Source organism: Maniola hyperantus, chromosome 6 (assembly GCF_902806685.2).
Source record: "Maniola hyperantus chromosome 6, iAphHyp1.2, whole genome shotgun sequence".
Taxonomy (NCBI): Eukaryota; Metazoa; Arthropoda; class Insecta; order Lepidoptera; family Nymphalidae; genus Maniola; species Maniola hyperantus.
The window spans coordinates 7653766-7674321 of NC_048541.1; the positions used below are offsets into that span (position 1 = coordinate 7653766).

General features: G+C 39.4%; 1 protein-coding gene across 2 annotated transcripts; it reads right to left on the reverse strand.

Annotated features, from left to right (window-relative positions):
* Positions 1–10511: 10511 nt before the first annotated feature.
* On the reverse strand, positions 10512–19619 carry LOC117983358 (protein phosphatase 1 regulatory subunit 36-like). 2 transcript variants are annotated; one of them, XM_034969886.2, is made up of 10 exons: positions 19487–19619; positions 18044–18140; positions 17613–17678; positions 16452–16583; positions 15583–15727; positions 14882–15034; positions 13915–14143; positions 12857–13027; positions 11002–11115; positions 10512–10623 (listed from the first exon to the last, which is right to left on the reverse strand). In XM_034969886.2, exons 1-10 carry the CDS (start codon positions 19579–19581, stop codon positions 10512–10514), a joined length of 1314 nt encoding a protein of 437 aa, XP_034825777.1. In that variant the 5' UTR covers positions 19582–19619. The 2 variants fall into 2 exon arrangements, with proteins under 2 accessions (XP_034825777.1, XP_034825778.1); XM_034969887.2 differs by lacking the exon at positions 17613–17678.
* Between the last annotated feature and the right edge of the window lie 937 nt (positions 19620–20556).

Below are 20556 nucleotides of genomic sequence, written 5' to 3' on the forward strand. Positions count from 1 at the left end.
TAAAGGTGTAGAAAATCTTACTTCAAAGTATACAACAACAACACTTAGTACCTTTGGTGTCAACCCCCTGCCAGACACCTTTAAAGTTTTGTAAATTATTAACATTTAAGAGTGTCTTGCGGAGGTTCCCAGGACACCTAAGTGTCTGGCAATGCATGACGTGATTTCTAATACTACTCCGAAGAAATATAAAAAACCGGCCAAGTGCGAGTCAGGCTCGCGCAATGAGGTTTCCGTACTACAGTCGTATTTTTTAGACATTTTGCACGATAATTCAAAAAGTATGATGCATAAAAATAAATAAAAACCTGTTTTAGAATGTACAGGTAAAAGACCTTTCATATGATACCCCACTTGATATAGTCACTCACTTCGAAAGTTGAAAATACTAATTATTGGTTCATGACCACAATTTAATTTTTTTTGTGTGATCTAACCCTAAATTCACGGTTTTTAGATTTTCCCCCAAATGTCAGCTATAAGATCTACCTGCCTGCCAAATTTCATGATTCTAGGTCAACGGGAAGTACCCTGTAGGTTTCATGACAGACAGACAGACAGACAACAAAGTGATCCTATAAGGGTTCCGTTTTTCCTTTTGAGGTACGGAACCCTAAAAAATAGACTTTATAATTTGACGTATTAGGTACCTGTTATCTCAGCAAACGTTCCTCCAAGTGTTGGGGATAATACGCAGAGAAACTTTCAGCTTGTATAAAATAAGGAAGGTCTGGCACGCTCTGGCTCACTCTCTATTATAAATGTGCCTTAATGTTTTTATGCTAATAATAGTCATCGTTATCACCTCCACCCATCACCGACCAAATACAATAATTACGGCTATTGAACACAGAATGAGAAATGTTTAGGGCATATTCCACCACGGATACGTAGACTTCACACACACCTTAGAGAATATTATGGAAAACTCTCAAGCATGCAGGTTTCGTTACGAATGGTATCCTTTATTGCTAAAGCAACTGATGTTTAACTGCTTAAACGCTCATAACTCTGAAAAGTTAGAAGATCGACCCTCGGACCCGTCGTATAAGAGGCCCAACCCAAGTCTTATAACTAACGCTATCAAAAATGTGCCTCTCTGTCTATTACGTTTTCACATTTCAACTGTTTAGAAACGGACAGTACTCCCTGAAGATTCGAAATTATGAAAACCAAATACACGCGGATGAAATCGCATAGGTACCTACATGTGTCAGCTAGCTAGTTATATAAATACCACAAGCCGTATTATTTTATTTGCTGCTGCAGGATCCATTACATTCCAATGAACTGTTTGTTCGCATAACTAATATCCAGTAGATTAAACAAGCATTCGGAAACGCGAAAGCTCCGCCCGCGGCTAATTCTGCTATCCACATCCTATCCGCCAGCATCGTCATCTCCGGTTCGTTTTCATGAAACTGTGCTATTTAAATACATTTTATACCTAGTACGCTCTTTTGATAATATTCTCGGTAAGTAACTTACGCCAGATCATCAATACGTACATAATATATAAAGACAATTATTGACTTACTAGTTGGGCGTAGATGAGTACCTTTTTTTTAACGCTTGGAAATACGTTTTCCTCCTGAAAGCCAGCCAGCCAACCAGCTGGAGGGAAGGTATATGGGACTCGCCGGCCAAGAGGCGACCGAAAGACCCACTAAAAACCCAGCGGCGCACCATCCTTCGCCTCGTCCACTGTGCCCTCTGCTAGTCAGAGCGACACGCGGAAAAATCTCCCCCTGCCAGGTCAATAGCCATAGCCAACAATATCCCCGAAGAAAAATTATTAGCCATGTTACCGGGGTGCACCGGCCCGAATGCTCTTAAGACCCCTCGGATGCCCGATGCATCCAAAAGGGACCAGCAGCACCCAGGCACACTGGGAGGTTACCTGGCTGGCACCCCGCGTAGATGAGTACCTAGTACCTACCTACTACCTGCCTACCTCTCATTTGGCCATATTATGAGAAATATCAGGTACGACCTCCTTCAGCTCATAATTCCGAGGAAAATAGCCGGCAGAAGACCACTTGGCCGAAGAAGAACATCGTGGCTCAAGAATTTACGCCAGTGCAATGGTACGAGAAGAGTACCCGTTCTCTATTCCGCGCCAATTGCCAACCTCCGATAGGAGACGGCACTATATTATAAGAAGAAGACTACCTCGCATCAACGCCCAATCTCACACCCTTGGACCGAGAAAGCTGAAATTTTGCACAGATGCTTCCTAAATAATGTTGACAAGATTCCTATAGAACAACATAGACAATGTCACAAAGTTTCTCTATCGATTAAAAAAAATACGCAATTGGTTCAGAAATCTATGAGATTTTGGTGTACCTACTTAGGTAGAAAAACAAAACTTCTCCTTTTTTCAAAATCGGTTAAAAAGTAGCCTATGTTACTCCCTGGTTAACCCTCCACTCGTCTGTGAAAGTCCTGTCAAAATAGATTCAGCCGTTTCGAAGATTAGCCCGTTCAAACAGACAGAGAGATAGACAAAAATTTATAAAACGTTGATTCAGTTATGGTACAGTTCAAATATGTAACCATATTATGAGCTTAATTTGAGGTAGTTACTTCGAAATTACGAAAGACGCTTCAATTTTATTTATTAGTATAGATTAGTATATTAGTATTTAGATATAGATACTAGCTGATGCCCGCAGCTTCGCCCGCGTGGATTTAGGTTTTAAAAATCCCGTGGGTACTTTTGGTTTTCCAGGGCAAAAAGTAGCCTATATCCAAAGTAGCCCGTCCCTGGGATGCAACTGCAAATATTACAACACCAGCGTCATAATTATAGCAATTATTATTTCTCATTGCAGTAAATACCTTCATTAATAATCCTGTTCCGTGTAGTTAAACGTAAGACTTTAAACCGAACCATTAGTAACATTCTCCTGACGGATTTTTATCTGCTGGTGCATGTAATCATAATGTCAGGTCTAAGTAAATAAATGATTATATTTTGTCCTGAATATAAATAAAACTACATAAATTCCTCATTATTATCATTTTACACCTAGTCAACATTTTGTTCTGATTCTGTTTGCTAACCTAAAATATACACCGTAAAAAATTACTTCTCGCGCGCCAATTTAAACTATGGTTCAGTCATGTCAAAAGTACTGTTTGCCTTTAAAATAAGGACAAAAATAAAATAAAATGACATAAAATTTGACACTTAGTTAAAATGGCGCGTGAGGAGTCATTTTTTAACCGACTTCAAAAAAAGGAGGAGGTTCTCAATTCGTCGGAATCTTGTTTTTTTTTTACGCATAACTTCGTTCTACACAATTTTTAAGAGGCACTTGCCCCACCGCCGCATCTTGTCTGGTAGTAGGTATAAAATTTAACTAATCACGCGCCATTTTAACTTTTTGTGTCAAATTTCATGTCAAAAGTACGATTTTAGTAGTACTTATTTTAAAGGTGACCCGTACTTTTGACAAGACAGTTGACCCATGGAGTTAAAATGGCGCGAGAGAAGTCATTTTTTACAGACTATATCTAATTTTTTTTATAGTCCCCAATGTTTGTTACTCGTAATTTATTGAAAAGTACCTACTTATTAAAAAACAAATTAAACGGGTACTTTTTAGTTTATAACAGAACAAAATTAATAATAATAATAATAATGGTGATGTCCACCACAAATTTCTGGTGGACATCACCATTCCGTATGACGAGAACCTCGTGAGAGCTGAGACGGAGAAAAAGCGCAAGTATCTCGATCTGGCTCACGAGGTTTCCGACATGTGGCATGTGGAGTCCACTGAAATCATCCCAATCGTCATATCTGCGAATGGGTTGATCCCAGTCAGCCTCGCTCAACATCTGAGGCGACTGGGGTTCCGTGGCAGTTCGCTCGCAGCCAGGATGCAAAAAGCGGTCTTGCTGGACTCGGCTAGGATAGTCCGCCGATTTCTTCACCTGTCGCCCTGACCCCCGGCCGTTTGGTCTCCCCTGCCGGGGTGTAACCCTCCGCCCGGTACAAATATGTATGTATGTAATGTTTATGTAGGTTTATTTATTTTTATGTATGTAAGTATATTATAAACTTTTTTGGCTTTTATATGTATCTATTTTGTACACGGGCGTGAGAGCAAATGATATATAATAATAATATTGTAATGGTAATAAAAAATTATTTCCACGAGAACCTCTGTGTCTTTGATACCTACACGTAAACTGAGTGTCATACATAATATCGTTGCTCTAAATCCACAGCCTTGCAACTTTGATTACACTTCGCCTCGAACAGCAGGAGACTGAATATATCATAAACGTTTACTGCCAGCTTAAAGCCTTATCTAGTATAGAAGCATATTGTATAATGTACCAGCATATGAGTTCGCTGAAATATATTATCACTAAGAAGCAGATTATAAAAGCCCAAGTCAACATCTATTTAGTCTTTTAGATATTATATATTGGTATATACATCCAAACTAGTAATACAAATGCGAAAGTGTGTCTGTCTGTATGTCTGTCTGCCAAGTTTTCACAGCCCATCCGTTAAACCGATTTTGTCGAAAGGTACCAATTTAGTTTACATCCCCTCGGGATGTTGTACACAGTGATACAGTGATAGTCGGAGTGTTGGATACAGTGATAGGTTGTGATGTACATAGAAAAATACTGTTTACACTCTATTTAATGGAAAAATCGAAGAATTCCCACGGGATTTAATAAAAATGCACGTAGACAAAGTTGTGCTACATTATCTATTTAGTACCTACAGAGATAGCTTGCATCCTGCGACAAACATAGGCTCCTTTATATCCTGGGAAATCAAAGAGTTACCACAGGATTTTTAAAATGTTATTTATATCTATGCGGATGAAGTCGCGGTCATCATCTAGTATAAATATGAAAGGAGAACTGACTGACTGACATGAGACATCTGAGCCGCCTGGTTCTAGAAATTTGAGCCTAGCTCTGGAACTTGAGCCCACCACGTTGACGCAAGGTACCTACTATTAGGGATATCTACTCATATGGTACTATTATATTCTGTGCCCCCACTAAGAAAGATTTTTGAGAAATTTCAATTAGGTCTTTAAAAACCCAATAGAAACCCAAAAAAATTGCTTAGTAGGTATAGGTAGGGTAATCATGTACGAAAATATTATTTAAATACTAAACATTTTGTTTCAGGAAAAACATCGAGAAAAAGCCATTTTCCAGCAGTTTCTTAATAGTGGATACAATTGTTAGGAGTATTAAAATCATGACTTCTTATTTTATGCGAAAATTTTGAGAAAACTTAATTTGTGCTATTTCCTTGAAGTTGAATTTCCAACGTAAATGTGAAAAAATGGTGTGACCTATTTACATATTTACTAGAGCTCAGCTTTTGGTTAGAGTTTTCGCACAGATGAGTGGAGTATGGGCGGCCGGCAGGAGGTCCGATTCACTGAACAGCACACTCGATAGGCGACGTGGACTGCACTCAAAGGGTATTTTGACCACGATTTCAAGCACAAAAATCTTTTTCCGTTCTTTTATCCTGTACTAGGTAATGCTCACGACTTCGTCCTCGTGGACTACACAAATTTTAAACCCCTATTTTACTCCCTAGGGTAGAACTTTCAAAAATCCTTTCTTAGCGGATGTGTACACTCTTGACTCTACATCATAATAGCTACCTGTGTGCCTAATTTTAGCCCGATCCAGTAGTTTGAACTTTGCTTTGATAGATCAGTCAATTAGTCAGTCAGACAGCCAGTCAGTCCGATTTTCCTTTTATATGTATAGTTATTATATCGTTTTTAGTGTTCCGAACATCATATAATTACCGAAGTAAAAAAAATATAAATAATATGTTTATCGCTACTAAGCTCTTAGGTACCTAATATGTATGTTTATTTATGTGCAACATTCCCCGTGATAGGGGCAAAGTTTGAAAGTGGCTGGTGGACCGTAAGAGCAACTCACTCAGCCGTCGATGTGTTCATAATGAGTTCATTCGCTGTCGATGTTCTGGAAACTCGGGCAAGGGCGCAAATGGCCATATCCATACGGTTCCAACATCCAATACATTTCTACACGTCATTTAGGTACAATTAATGTCCTTTGATCGTATTATTAATGATTTGCTTTGATGAATAACTTTGATGTGCTTCAGTAAATCAGTACTCATGGTAAGTACTTACTTAGATGTGTTTTAAACTAATAATTACGTGAACGCATAGATACCTTGTACTAAGTATTTCGGTTCGGTTATTCGGCGGTTCCAGTTGGAATGGAAGTAAGAAACAGGTTTTTGTACAATACTTATTTATTATCATTTACTCAGATTTCCTCACGATGTTTTCCTTCACCGTTAAAGCAAGTCATGTTTAATTACTTAAAACGCACATAACACCGAAAAGTTAGAGGTGCGTGCCCGGGATCGAACTCCCGACCTCCGATTAGAAGGCGGACGTCCTAAACACTAGGCTATCACAGCTTTTATGAGAGTTCTCCATAATGTTCTCAAGGGTGTGTGAAGTCTACCAATCCGCACATGGCCAGCGTGGTAGACCATGGCCAAAACCCTTCTGTCTGAGAGGAGACCGTGCTCTGTAGTGAGCCGGCGATGGGTTGATCATGATGATGACTCATATTTACCCAATTACCTACTCCACTGCTCAAAAAAGGATTGTAATTTTTTCAGGGTTCATGTATGTTTGTGTATGTTTTTATGCTAAGACTATAATAATATACTTAATTTCTAAATGCTTGAACAGATTTGGATGTAAGTATGGGGTATCGACATAATCCTTACATCGTCCCGAGTGATATTAGAGCTCTATAATTTTTAAATTCAATACGTAAATATTGGCTGTAGGTATAGCTGTATTCTCAAATACCTATCGTTTTTTACTTTTCAGTTCGTTTTTTGGCAGGGCAGTCGTGTTTTTATTTTTAGGGTTCCGTATTTCAAAAGGAAAAAAGGAACCCTTATAGGATCACTTTGTTGTATGTCTGTCTGTCCGTCTGTCCGTCGTGTCTGTCAAGAAATCCTATAGGGTACTTCCCGTTGCCCTAGAATCATGAAATTTGGTAGGTAGGTAGGTCTTATAGCACAAGCAAAAGAATAAATCTGAAAACCGTGAATTTGTGGTTACAGCAAAAAAAAATGTGTTCATGAACAAAAAATTAGTGTTTTAAATTTTCAAAGTACCTACCTAAGATACTCGTAACTATACCAAGTAGGGGTATCATATGAAAAGGCTTTACCTGTACATTCTAAAACAGGTTTTTATTTATTTTTATACATAGCTACTTAATAGTTTTGGATGTATCGTGCAAAATGTCTAAAAACTCGACTGTAGTACGGAACACTCGCACTTGGTCGGTTTTCTTTAAATATTTTAATGTTTTAACAGTAGGTACTGGTCGTGGAGTGGAGACCGCGTTTAAGCAAGCGTAGTGTGGGACGCCCTCCAGCACGATGGACCGACGATATAAAGAGGCTGGCGGGAAGTGGCTGGATGAGGAAGGCTGAGGACCGGGTGCGGTGGCGCTCTTTAGGGAAGGTCTATGTCCAATAGTGGACGTCCACAGGCTGATGATGATGATGATGACTAGTCGCGTACCTACCTATATTTTTAAAATTTTCATTTTTGCATTATCCGCGATGTGCTTGTGATATGGTAATAAGCTAGTGTTGTTAACATAATATAAATGAATATGCAAGGCAGATACGACCACCTTATGAGAGCTTGACCATTTTTGCGATTTCTAAGGCAGGTAAGGTTCACAAAATACGATTGAGTAAAACAACAACAACAACAATTAGATTTTTTTTATTTTTGTCTTTTTAGTTTGCCTAGATACTATACCTGATTTGATTTAAAGTAATCACTAATCTCACTCGACAATTGGAGTACCTACCGTTTTCCCGATTTTGACGAAAATTGGTAGAGACATAGCAAGATCTTAGGGGAGGACATAGGCTATTTTTTGTTCCGGAAAAGAAAGAGTTCCTACCGGATTTTTAAAAACCGATGAAGTCGCCGGCATCGTCGGTTCGGTACAGAGATAGCCTACATCACTGATATGGATACAGGTTACTTTTTACCCCGGAAAAACAAAGATTTCTCCCGGGAATTTCAAAACTGAAATTTATGCGGACGACGACGTCGCGGGTATCGTCTAGTTCAACATAACAACATCTTCTAATCATTTTAAAAGGACATGATACGTCTACCGCAGTATTGTTTGTGTATTTGCTGCCGACAGTACCTACGTGCATTATATGAAAATTTCATTCGACTCACAGCATCGTCTCCCACCGGACGTGAAGGATGTGGCGTTATTTACCGCGCCGAGCTCAATATTGTCTCCAGCCGTGATAAACTTGTTACACCTGCCCACCACGAAGCGGTTTTTACGAGCCTTAATATTGTGCTGCCAGTACAATCTGCAGGTTATATTGTTCATACATAAATTCGCGCGAACTACCTAAATATATTATACTAGCTTATGCTCGTGACTTCGTCCGCGTGGACTACATAAATTTCAAACCCCTATTTCACACCCTTACAGCCCTTTTACACGTCGTCCAGTTTTTTGCAGGATCCCGTTTTCTGCAGGATCCCGTTTGATGGCGAATGTGTTTATATGCTAGCGAGCATCCCGCATGCGGGATGCTCGTGTGAACGCTAGCATACAAACATATTCGACATTTGTCCGAAATGAAATTTAGGTATTCGCAATTTGATAAAACGAGCACTATAGTATATTTCATTACAAGTGTGGAAAGGCTGTCATTGCAAAGAGTTCCGACAAATGTCTACCCAAGCCGAGGCGCAGCCGAAGGCGAGGGTTGACAGTAGGAACAAGTTGCAATGACGGTTCCGCACGTGTACTGAACGACTATTTTTAATACAGTTGCGAAAAAATTAAGCAATTTAATAAAATAATAAAAACACAATAAACTATTTACTACTAATTATACTGAGTTCCGGTGGTTTTCAAAAAAACTAGGGTCGAAATTACTCATTTTGTGCAACAAACAACTAAACTCGCAAAGAAAATTTCTGGAAAATGGCGCCAACCGTAGAATATAAGCAGAGTTTTTTTTTTCTTCACCCATTCTGGTAGGCAAAGGGTTCAATCAAATCATTAAATCTGATTGAAACAAATTAGTAGCTTCTTTTTAGAAATATACGTATTTGCATGAATCATAAAAACTTCTATGATTTTTTAGTAAAAACTTCATGGTTGGTTTTTCTTTTTAATAGACATTATTTTGACAGTTGGGAAAGAGAACGCACGAGCAAAGAATTTGCAAGTACTATTCCTATGTCGATGCGCACGAGTTCGGGAAAGAAAGGTAAAAAAAAGCACGAGTATGTAATAGCCCACATCCCGAACGCTATACGTCCCTGCAATACGCCACTTTTTGAGCAACTGTATTAAAAAGTATTGTTACGCCACAGTCAGTTAGGGTGGATCCGCGCTTCCGATAAAGTACGATGAGCCTACCAATAAAATTAAACGACAATAAGTTCAAGGCCTAAACACCATATTAAAAACAAAATCGTGCCATAGGTACCTATCACGGATAATTTTCTTTTCATATTAGCCCTTGCATGAAATGTCGTGATTATCCTGTCAGAATTGTATCCAATTATTTATATTAATAGGAATAAGTACTTTGGACATAAACGTTTCCAAAAATACGTGAAGACATGAATATTACCTAAGTTTATTATTTATTACGTAATTATTTAGTACGTTTTATTTATTACGTAATATCATTATTCTAGAGTATTATCATGCGGCATGATTTCTTAAATTGGTGATTGCAATGTTTACGGGTGAAAAAATTGTGACCACTTTCTATTCGCGGCTGAACCCACAGAGTTAGACAGTAGAATCCATCTAGGTAAGTAGTCTATAAAATATCATTAAGGATGATGTAGGTAGGCTGTCGATATTGAATCTGAATAAGAATACTTCAAAAAAAATTATGACATAGGTATTTGAAAAGCAGTCTAAAATGCAAATTAAATATTAAAGCTATAATCGAATTTCAATCAAAAGAGCTATTTAAAGCGACAAGATCAGTGAAAAAATGAGCTCTCATTAAATTTCGATGCACGTGGCATTTTTGTCATACTTACCTACCTGTTTTGTAGGACTCTAAATTCCAAGTCTTAGTTCAAGTCTACAAAATATAGGTAACGAGCTGCGTTCCCTATATTCTCGTATATATTCCTTAGGTACCTATAGTACGCGACAGGTACAGGACAATCGGGGAGGGACACACCCACATAGCCCTCGTGCTAACCCGGTGCGGGCGCACACGGGTGACGTGCGGGTGTGCGGGGCGTCCCCCGCCTCATACCCCGAATGCCATCTCAACCTGTCACGGACTATACCTATTAGCTTTTCTGTACAGGAATGCGATTTCCGTATCCGCGGCATAATTTGCGGAATGTTCAAAGGTTACCTTTCCCCCCCGCGAAAAAAAGCGTCGAGAGTATAAACAATTTATTTGTCTAATGCGGATGAAGAAGTCTCTGTAGTCTGTTCTGCCAGCGTCGCCGCTGCGTCTCACTACACGGCGGAATTTCTTCAGGTTCATCAGGAAATTGTGAAGGAAACTCCGCACTGTAAATACATTTTAAATATATATACCTACATTAGGGTAAGTACAGATTGAGCAGTGAGAAAGTACCTGTCCTATAGGTTTTGATTCCCTTAATGGGTCTTGAGTCTTGACAGACACGGCAAACAGACAGACAAGAAAGTGATCCTATAACGGTTCCTTATTTACTCTGGAGATGCAAGCTAAAAATAATTCAAAACGTGATCTAAACACGCTCTGGGTAACATATTGATATAAAAAATTTGTACATCAATGAATTCTACTCACTATGTCAACCATTGTAATATAATGCATGAATATGTTCATATTTCTTGCGTTTTAATTAATTATTAATAAGAATTTCTCAGTGGCATTGTAAAATAAGAAGTTTTAGTACTTACATCCGTGAATCCTTTCGAGGTAAGACAATATCAGGATATTGCTTCTTGCTAACCAACTGACTTTTCCTTATAGAGCTACTTGTGGTGCTCTTAGATGAATAGCTTCGAGACGATCTGTTCATAATTAAATTAATTACTGGTCAAGTGCATGTCAGAAGTCGGAATGCAGCATAACGGCGGTTACGCACTCATCCGATCCGAGTCGTGAAAATACATTCCTTTTTAGTGTTCCGTAGTAAACAAGGAACCCTTATAGTTTCGCCATGTCCGTCCGTCTGTCCGTCCGTCCATCCGTCCTCGATTAATCTCAGAGACTATTAGTGCTAGAAATCTTTAATTTGGCATCGGGTATAAATATTAGTCACGCCGACAAAGTGATGAAATAAAATTGTGATTTTATTTTATTTTGTTTATTTGAAAGTAATCAACAGCGTAAATACATAATTATTATTTAAATTTAAATCTAGGTATAACAGAAGGCCAAAAGAGATTACTTAAAATTATAATTAAACTATTTTAACAGAATAGAGTTAGAATAAATGTAGGTATATACAATAATAAAATAAAATTACAACAGTGTGTGTATGATTGTATGTGTGTGTGTATGCGTGTGAGAGTGTGTGCTTATGAGTATGTGTGAGCGTGTGTGCATGTGTGTGTGTGTGTAAATGGGAGTGTATGATTGCATGCATATTTAGATGTTAGCTACTTTTTTTTGTTTTACGATGATAGTTTCTTAATTCCTTTTTAAATTTATTGTTTGATAGGTAAAATAAGTCAAACTCAGCGAACTGATTGTTATAAGTACGTACCAAGCGTGGAATTATAGAATTTCGCGCATAATTTGAGTTAGATTTGGGAACATTTAGAAGGCGCGTGTGACGCGTTCTTGAAGGTTGAGCATTAAATGAAAAGACTGAGAGTAAACTAAGACAATCGATTGAGCCGGTTAAAATTGCTTGCAGTAACAACATATCACATTGTTCCCTTCTATGTTCCAGTGAGCCGATACCGTAGTGAGTACACGCTTCCTCATAACTATTAAATTTTTTAAAGTCTTTAAAAGCTAAGTATTTAAGAAACTGTGATAAATATATTTTTTTAGGGTAGCTTCCCTACATGTAAAGTGGGGATGATTTTTTTTTCTCGTCTACCCCATAGTGTGGGGTATCGTTGAATAGGTGTTTTAAAAATACTGTGGGTGTGGGAACATCATCCGCTTCCTAATCGGGTGGTCGGGGGTTCGATCGCGGGCACGCACCTCTAACTTTTCAGAAAGTGCGTTTTAAGAAATTAAATATCACTCGCATTAACGATGAAGGAAAACATCGTGAGGAAACCTGCACGCCTGAGAGTTCTCCATATTCCATAACGTTCTCAAAGGTATGTGAAATCTGGCAATCCACACGTGGTGGCCAGCGCTATGGCCTAAACTCTTCTCATTCTGAGCGAAGGCCCGTGTTCTGTACTGAGCCAGCTATGAGTTGATTATGATGATGATGATGATGATGATGAGGTACCTATAGTACGCGATAGGTCGAGGTGGCAATCAGGGAGGGAACGCTCCGCACAGCCCCCGCGCTAGCACGCCGGTGCGGGCGAGCGCGGCTGACGTACGAGTGTGCGGGGCATCCGCGTCCCCCCGCCTAATAACCCGAATACCATCTCAACCTGTCGTGGACTATATCTACTTACCCAAAACATCAAACAATTTTATTTCACATCATTCCGTAAACATAAAATGTAATAGGTACCCGTGTGTATGTAATATACACAATTACTTTCACGCTCTAGTACCTATCGTAAACATCTAAACGTGTCTAATGTCCCGTTCTAATTGAATCCCAATACGTACATCGAAGCTTTCGATTTTCCTTCGCCGCCGGTGGCAGTCGGCAGGGGTCGTAACATTGTATCGAAAGTTGATCGCTGCAATCCGATGATCCCAAGAACAATTCCTAAGTTCGAAAAGTTCTCTTCTGAGCCCGCTATCGCATGCAGCATATAGAGAAGTCTGGGTGACGGCCTATAGAGCAAAATATGCTAAAACTATAATCTATATATAAAATGAACTGACTGACTGACTAATCTATCAACGCACAGCTCAAACTACTGGAGGGATCGGGTTGAAATTTGGCATGCAGATAGCTATTATGACGTACCCTAAGGGGGTAAAACGGGTTTGAAATTTGTGTAGTCAACGCGTAAGTCGCGAGCATAAACTAGTTAAAATAAAATAAATTACGTACTGAGTATGAAAATATTCAGTACTAGCTGATGCCCGCGATTTCGTCCGCGTGGAATTAGGTTTTTTAAAAATCCCGTGGGAACTCGTTGATTTTCCGGGATAAAAAGTAGCCTATGTCACTCTGCAGGTCTTTATCTATACCCATGCAAAAAATCACGTCAATCCGCTGCACCGTTGCGACGTGATTGAAGGACAAACCAATAAACCAACAAACCAACAAACAAACACACTTTCGCATTTATAATAAGGGTACTGATGTTAAGGGAGGTTCTCAGGATTTTTTATCTTCAGCACTTACCTAATCACCATAAATACTTAGTTCCACAACTATAATATTCCCACGGACTTGGAGTAGCCAGGTCAGTGATGATTCATTCCCCTTGATCTTGGTATAGATTTTCGTAAAAAAAAAGGGAATAGATAAAGCCAAAGCCAAATTATTTATTCAGAATAGGTAACATGTTACGCTTACTGATGGTCAAAATTGGTAATTTGTAAGATGACATAGTGGTGATAATTAAAAACGTACTTAAAACTAAAGCTATAACGGGAGTTCCAAACGCGCACAAGTCTGAGAAGAGCCCACAACAAACTCAGCCTTTGTTCTGTGGGGTACCGGTAATCCGCTACACCAACTAAGTAGTCTATAAAATAATCAAGCTTACTGAGTACACTTAATGACTCCAAGCCCCATCATGCGATAGTCGATGTACCGATGACAGAACACTTCATTCATGAGAGGTGAACAAGTGTTCAATTTCTTGTCGTGTCGCACACAGTGGCCCAGCAGCACCGACTTCTCTTCCCTAGCCATCTTCGCTATATAGTTAGTCTGCAGCCTGTGCTCCGTGGAGTTAAATATCTCAGACTTAAATACCCTGCTAACTTCCAGCTCTGATTTGAAAGAAAAACCTTGTTAACCACAGCAATACCTACATAGTTTACATTTTTCCATTAAGTTAAAACTATTGAGGTTTGTAGGTACCGCTGGTAGCTAATACCTATCTGTACATGATGCTTTTTTGAAATATTTCGGAGTAAATGATGTCATAAATTTATTACCTTACCCACTCACAAGCCAATGGCCATCAATGTTCCAAGGTGCTGGACAGTGGACTAGATAGGCAGATGATAATAAATAAATAAATAAATAAAATAAAATATCTTTATTTGAGGCCATGGCCCTTAAAGTGTTCATCATCATCATGATCAACCCATCACCGGCTCAGTACAGAGCACGGGTCTCCTTTCAGAGTAAGAAGGGTTTTGGCCATAGTCTACCACGCCGCTGGTCATGTGCGGATTGGTAGGCTTCACACACCTTTGAGAGCATTATAGAGAACTCTCAAGCATGCAGGTTTACTTACGATGTTTTCCTTCACGGTTAAAGCAAGTGATATTTTCATTACTTAAAAACGCACATAGATCCTAAAAGTTAGAGGTGCGTGCCCGGGATCGAACCGCCGACCGAAGCCCTAAAAATGGAGCACACTTAAGCCATGAGCTCGAATGATACATTACAAACACACGTTACAAGTCAGTCTGTGTCGCCTGTATTGTAACAAAATTGCCTCGAACATAACAAACAAACGGTACAAGTCTATCTCCAGCTTAATAGAATTAAGTGGGTACCTATTTGATTGAAAGCCTTGCGTCCAAGTGCTAACCAAACTATTTGTACGCACATACGTAGTAATGTTTCAAAAAGTCTAGCATCTTTATCAGATAACGACTGACGTTTCTTGTTAGGGCCCATATGATGGAATTTTTTGGTGTCACTGCCACCTATAAAGAAAACTCCAAATTATTTACAAGACGTATTTGAAAAACGTTATTATTTATTGTGCTAAGCTTTAGCCCCACAGGCTAAATAATCACTACCATATATCGAAAGTGAGTTTGTCTTTCAATCTCGTCGCAACGGATTGGCGTGATTTTTTGCATGGATATACCTAGTCAAAGACCTGGAGAGTGACATAGGCTACCTTTTATGCCGGGAAATCAAAGAGTTCCCAAGTGATTTTTAAAAATCTAAATCCACACGTACAAAGTCGCGGGCATCAGCTAGTAAATAATAATTAACAGCTATACCTAGACTTAGAATTCTAAGATTTTTATTCAGATACCAGTTAGCACTTGACTACACTCTCACCTGGTGGTAAGTGACGATGCAGTCTAAGATGGAAGCGGGCTAACCTGGAAGGGGTATGGCAGTTTTTATTAAACCCATACCCTTTTGGTTTCTACATGGCATCGTACCGGAACGCTAAATCGCTTGGCGGGGGCGGAGTATGATGTTTATGTGTATTGTAAACTATTGGGAAAGTTCTCACCGATGAGCATTGTGCTGTACTCCTTCGCCACTAAAAGCCGTAAATCCGATAAGTTGTTCCGGAATTCACTTTCAACCACGTCACCCTGCGGTGTCCGTACTTTTGTCTCCAGCTCTATAATGCGATTTGCCATTTCGTCCGCTATCTTTAAAATGAAATTTCGATTTCAGAACAAGAATAGTTGGAACGTAAACACTGTTCGCCTATTATTCGCGTCAAGTCGCGTAAACCGGTGCGGGACGTGCGGATGTGCGGAGCGTCCCCCGCCTCATACCCTGATTGCCATCTCGACCCGGTGTACTACAGTTAAGTAAGTAGGATTAATCCATACTAATGTTATATATGCGAAAGTGTCTGTCTGTCTGTCTGTCTGTCTGCTAGCCTTTCACGGCCCATCCGTTCAACCGATTTTGACGAAATTTGGTACAGCGAAAGCTTGCATCCCGGGGAAGGACAAGGGCTACTTTTATCCTGGAAAATCAAAGAGTTCCCATGGGATTTTAAAAAGCTAAATCCACGCGGACGAAGTCGCGGGCATGTGCTTGTATCTAATTAAACATTAATTAATAAAGTAATTTATCTATGTCGTATTCCTAATTCCATTCAACCTATTTTTATTGAAAGATATAGAAGTTTTTAGTTTAAGTTAGAAGGAGACAGCAGATTTGTAGAGCACTGTCTCGGTCGTTTAGACCGACAAAGCGTCATATGGGTATGAGTGACAGAGACAACGCTCTACAAAGATGAAATGTCATTCTAAAGGCCGATGTTCATCACTTTCGGCCGCGTACTGGAGGTACCTAAGTAGAAATTAATAATAGAGACCACAAAACATAACTTAATTATTTCTTAATATAAATAATTAATACCTGTAAATAATACTGACAACAGAGGATGAGCGCCCGAAGGAACCTCTCCGTTGTGGGGATGTGTAACACATTTATTAACATTGGACTCAAAATGTTCACAGGAGCTGTGTATAGGGCAATATCTTTGACGTCCTAAGAAAACCAATAATTAATTATATTAATTACTTACTTATGCTCGCGACTTCGTCCGCGTGGACTACATAAATTTCAAACCTCTAAATTACCCAATTAGGGGTTGAATTACCCAAAAAGCCTTTCTTAGCGGATGCTTACGTCGTAATAGCTATCTACATGCCCAGCCCGATCCGTCCAGTAGTTTGAGCTCAGTCAGTTTGTCACCTTTTCCTTTTATATATTTAGATAGATGTAATCATTATTATTTATTACACACTACATTATTTTTGCAATCATCATCATCATCATCATCATCAACAATTACCGGCTCACTACTGCGTACAGGTCTCCTCTCAGTTTGACCATAGTCCACCACGCTAGCCAAGTGCGGATTGGCAGACTTCACGCACCTTTGAGAACATTACGAAGAATTCTCCGGCATGCAGGTTTTCTCATGATGTTTTCCTTCACCATTAAAGCAAGGGATATTGAGTTGCTTAAAACGCAAATAACTTGGAAAAGTTAGATGTGCGTGTGGTCGAACCCCCGACCCTCCGAACAGGAGGCGGCCGTCTTAACCACTAGGCTATTAGGTACCGCTTCTTTTTGCAATTTCTATAATTCTACAAGTAATTATTTATACTAATATTATAAATGCGAAATGTGTCTGTCTGTCTTCTAGCTTTTCACGGCCCAACAGTTTAACCGATTTTGATGAAATTTGGTACAGAGTTAGCTTACATCCCGGGAAGGACTTTTTATCCCTGGAAATTAAAGGGTTCCCACGGGATGTTTAAAAAACCTAAATCCACGTGGACGAAGTCGCGGGCATCATCTAGTTTTCAAATAAAAGGCTAAAATAGTACTATAGTTGATACTAAGTAGTTAAGTACATACATTTATTACTTCTAGTTTGTTACAGTTACGTACCTACCTACAGATTTTAGTTTTAAATTAATTTGGTGTAAGCACGACTAGATAGACGTACCTAACTTACTCATATATTCTTTAATTAAATAAGGGATTATTGTAAGCATATCTAGAAACCTGTATAGTAATAATATCTGGCTGGCCCGGCTTCAATTTCCTTTGATAGCGACGCCGGAACCGAATCTTAACAGCAAAATGAATAAAGTTGAAAGTTAGAAATTCTAGTCTGATTCTCTTCTTCATAATAATAAGGTTTGTAGGTATAGTACACGACAGGTCGAGATGGCAATCGGAGAGGGAACGCCCCGCACGCCCACACACCTCCCGCGCAAACCCGGTGCGAGCGAGCGCGGGTGTCGTGCGGGTGTGCTGGGGGTCCCCCCGCCGCATATCCTGATTGGCATCTCAACCTGTCACGTACTACTTTTATTTTACTATACCTACCTATAAAATAACCAAACAAATATGTACATACCTATGTCCTATACTTATAAAATATCTAACTTACCATTAAAAATTAATATGAAATCATCATTAAGGGTACATACTTGTTCAATCAAATCAATGTCATCTCTAAACTCAATAGCTCCAGTCGGAGCTTTTGTTGGTATTTGGATAGCTTCAATGAGTTCCGGAGGTAGATCACTGAAAATTTATCAAAATGATAAACAAAAAATAGGTCCTACCTACCTATGCCACTGTTCTGGCGTATTGTTGAGCTAAGCACGAGGCCAAAGTAGGGCTGGGATACCATCATCAATGACGCTACGCCGTAGAACGGCACGTCGTTACGGCACGTTGCTTGTCGTCGAATAGCGACGACGCACCTACGGCGCTGCGTGCCGCTGCCAACAACCGTTTCTACGGCGTAGCGTGGTGTTGCGCTACGGTGCCGCGTCGTGGTGGTCATGTATTACGGCTCGTAGTTAGGTGAGGCTAGATTTTGTGTCACATGTCACACAGTTGGTCGCGGCGCTCCTATATACTTTATGATATGCTCCACTTAACCCAGCTGCTGGTAGCGAGGATCGACTCCACCCAAGTATGTGTGTATTATATGCTTAATAGAGCATGTGAATAAAGCCCTGGCCAGACTTGCAATTGCATCAACTCTGAAGTGCAAAACCGCAATCTCCTTTTGCGTCACACTGAACGATGCCTTTACGATTTGTTATAAAAGGAACTGTGTAAAGCACGCCATACTGTGAAACGAACGGTGCTCAGTGCATCTGCCTCTACGCCCGCCCTCAATGTGAATACCTTCAGTTCGTATTACACACTTCATACAATCCCATACAGTAAAATCCGTCTTACTGACGTCATGCTTCCACATTTTACCGGAGCCGCTTTGAGCACTTTTTCGTCATGTGTTGAGTTGTGACTTGTGACTCAACTTAAGAATTGAAGATAATCACTACCCTCATAAAGCTGTGATAGCCTAGTGGTCAGGACGTCTTTTAATCGGAGGTCGGAGATTCGATCCCGGGCACGCACCTCTAACTTTTCGGAGTTATGTGCGTTTTAAGTACTTAATTAAATATCACTTGCTTTAACGGTGAAGGAAAACATCGTGAGGAAACCTGCATTCCTAAGAGTTTTCCATAATTGTGTGAAATCTACCAATCCGCACATGGCCAGCGTGGTAGACTATGGCCAAAACCCTTCTCACTCTGAGAGGAGACCCGTACTCTGTAGTGAGCCGGCTATGAGTTGATGATGATGATGATGATGATGATGATGACTACCCTAATAATAATTATACGAAAGTGTGTTTGTTGGTTTGTCCTTCGATCACGCCGCAACGGAGCTATGGATTGGCGTGATTTTTTACATGATTAGGTATAGTTCAAGACCTGGAGAGTGACATAGGCTGCTTTTTATCTCAGAAAATCAGTCAAGGAGTTCCAAAGGGATTTAAAAACATTAGTACCATGCGAGACCAATAATTAATCTATGGCTAGTACCTAACATGCTAGTAAGTAATATTGGACCTTATAAAGACTAATTCTTTCGTACTGTCATCCCAGGCCCAATGGCCGTCTTCATATAAACCACCAAATCCACCTTCGTCTTCTTCGTCTGCCATAGCGGATTTTTAACAATACGCCTATTATAAAAACAAAAACGTAATAAAGATTTACAAAAAGGATAATTCAAATTGTGTTTTTATAATAACAATATTTAATTAAGACCAAAGAGTGTATAATCACTACTGATTTAGGCGATATTTTATTATTTTATTGCACGAATTTTATTGATATCAAATTGACAATACTTATAGACTATAGTCCGTACAAAATGACTCTTCACGTGCCATTTTATCTCTATGGGTCAACTGTCATGTCAAAAGTACGGTTCACGACTAAAATAAGACTAAAATCGTACTTATGACATGAAATTTGGCACAAAGTTAAAATGGCACGTGAGGAAGTTAGATTTTACGCGTATGATGAAATAAGAAATTATGGTATAGCTATAGAAAATAGGTTTTATTATAACTTGATAATAAAAACGTAGCTGACTTGCCCAGATTCGCCCCAGGTTCGCACGGGTGGGCATAAATGGCATAAACCGAGTAGGTTTAGGTATAGTATGCGACAGGTCGAGATAGCAAACGGGGAGGGGAAGGAATTGAATTTATTCAATGATGGTATACTTACTTCCTCCAATAAAATATCATAATTTAATTCATAGACGGCTATAAGTTGTGAATTGAAATTTTTATCGAGCGCATTTTTGTAAGTTTGGTAGAATTTACGATGTCACCAGTAAGTTACCCGAGACGCCACTGAATTCAAAGTTATGTAAATGCCACTGCACCGCAACTCTTAACCTTTAAACTTACGAATGTCTGAAGTAATAACTCGTCCAAGGTGGATACTGAAAGAAAATAATTTCATTTAGATATTAGGTTCTAAATTATGCCCGTGATTTTCTTAAATCCTGTGGTGTGTGATGTCCTGAGACCAAAAATAGCCTATGTCCTTCCTCAGGATGTGAGATATCTCTGTATCTCGTTGAATCGGTAAAATGGAAGAGCCGTGAAAAGCTAGCAGACAGA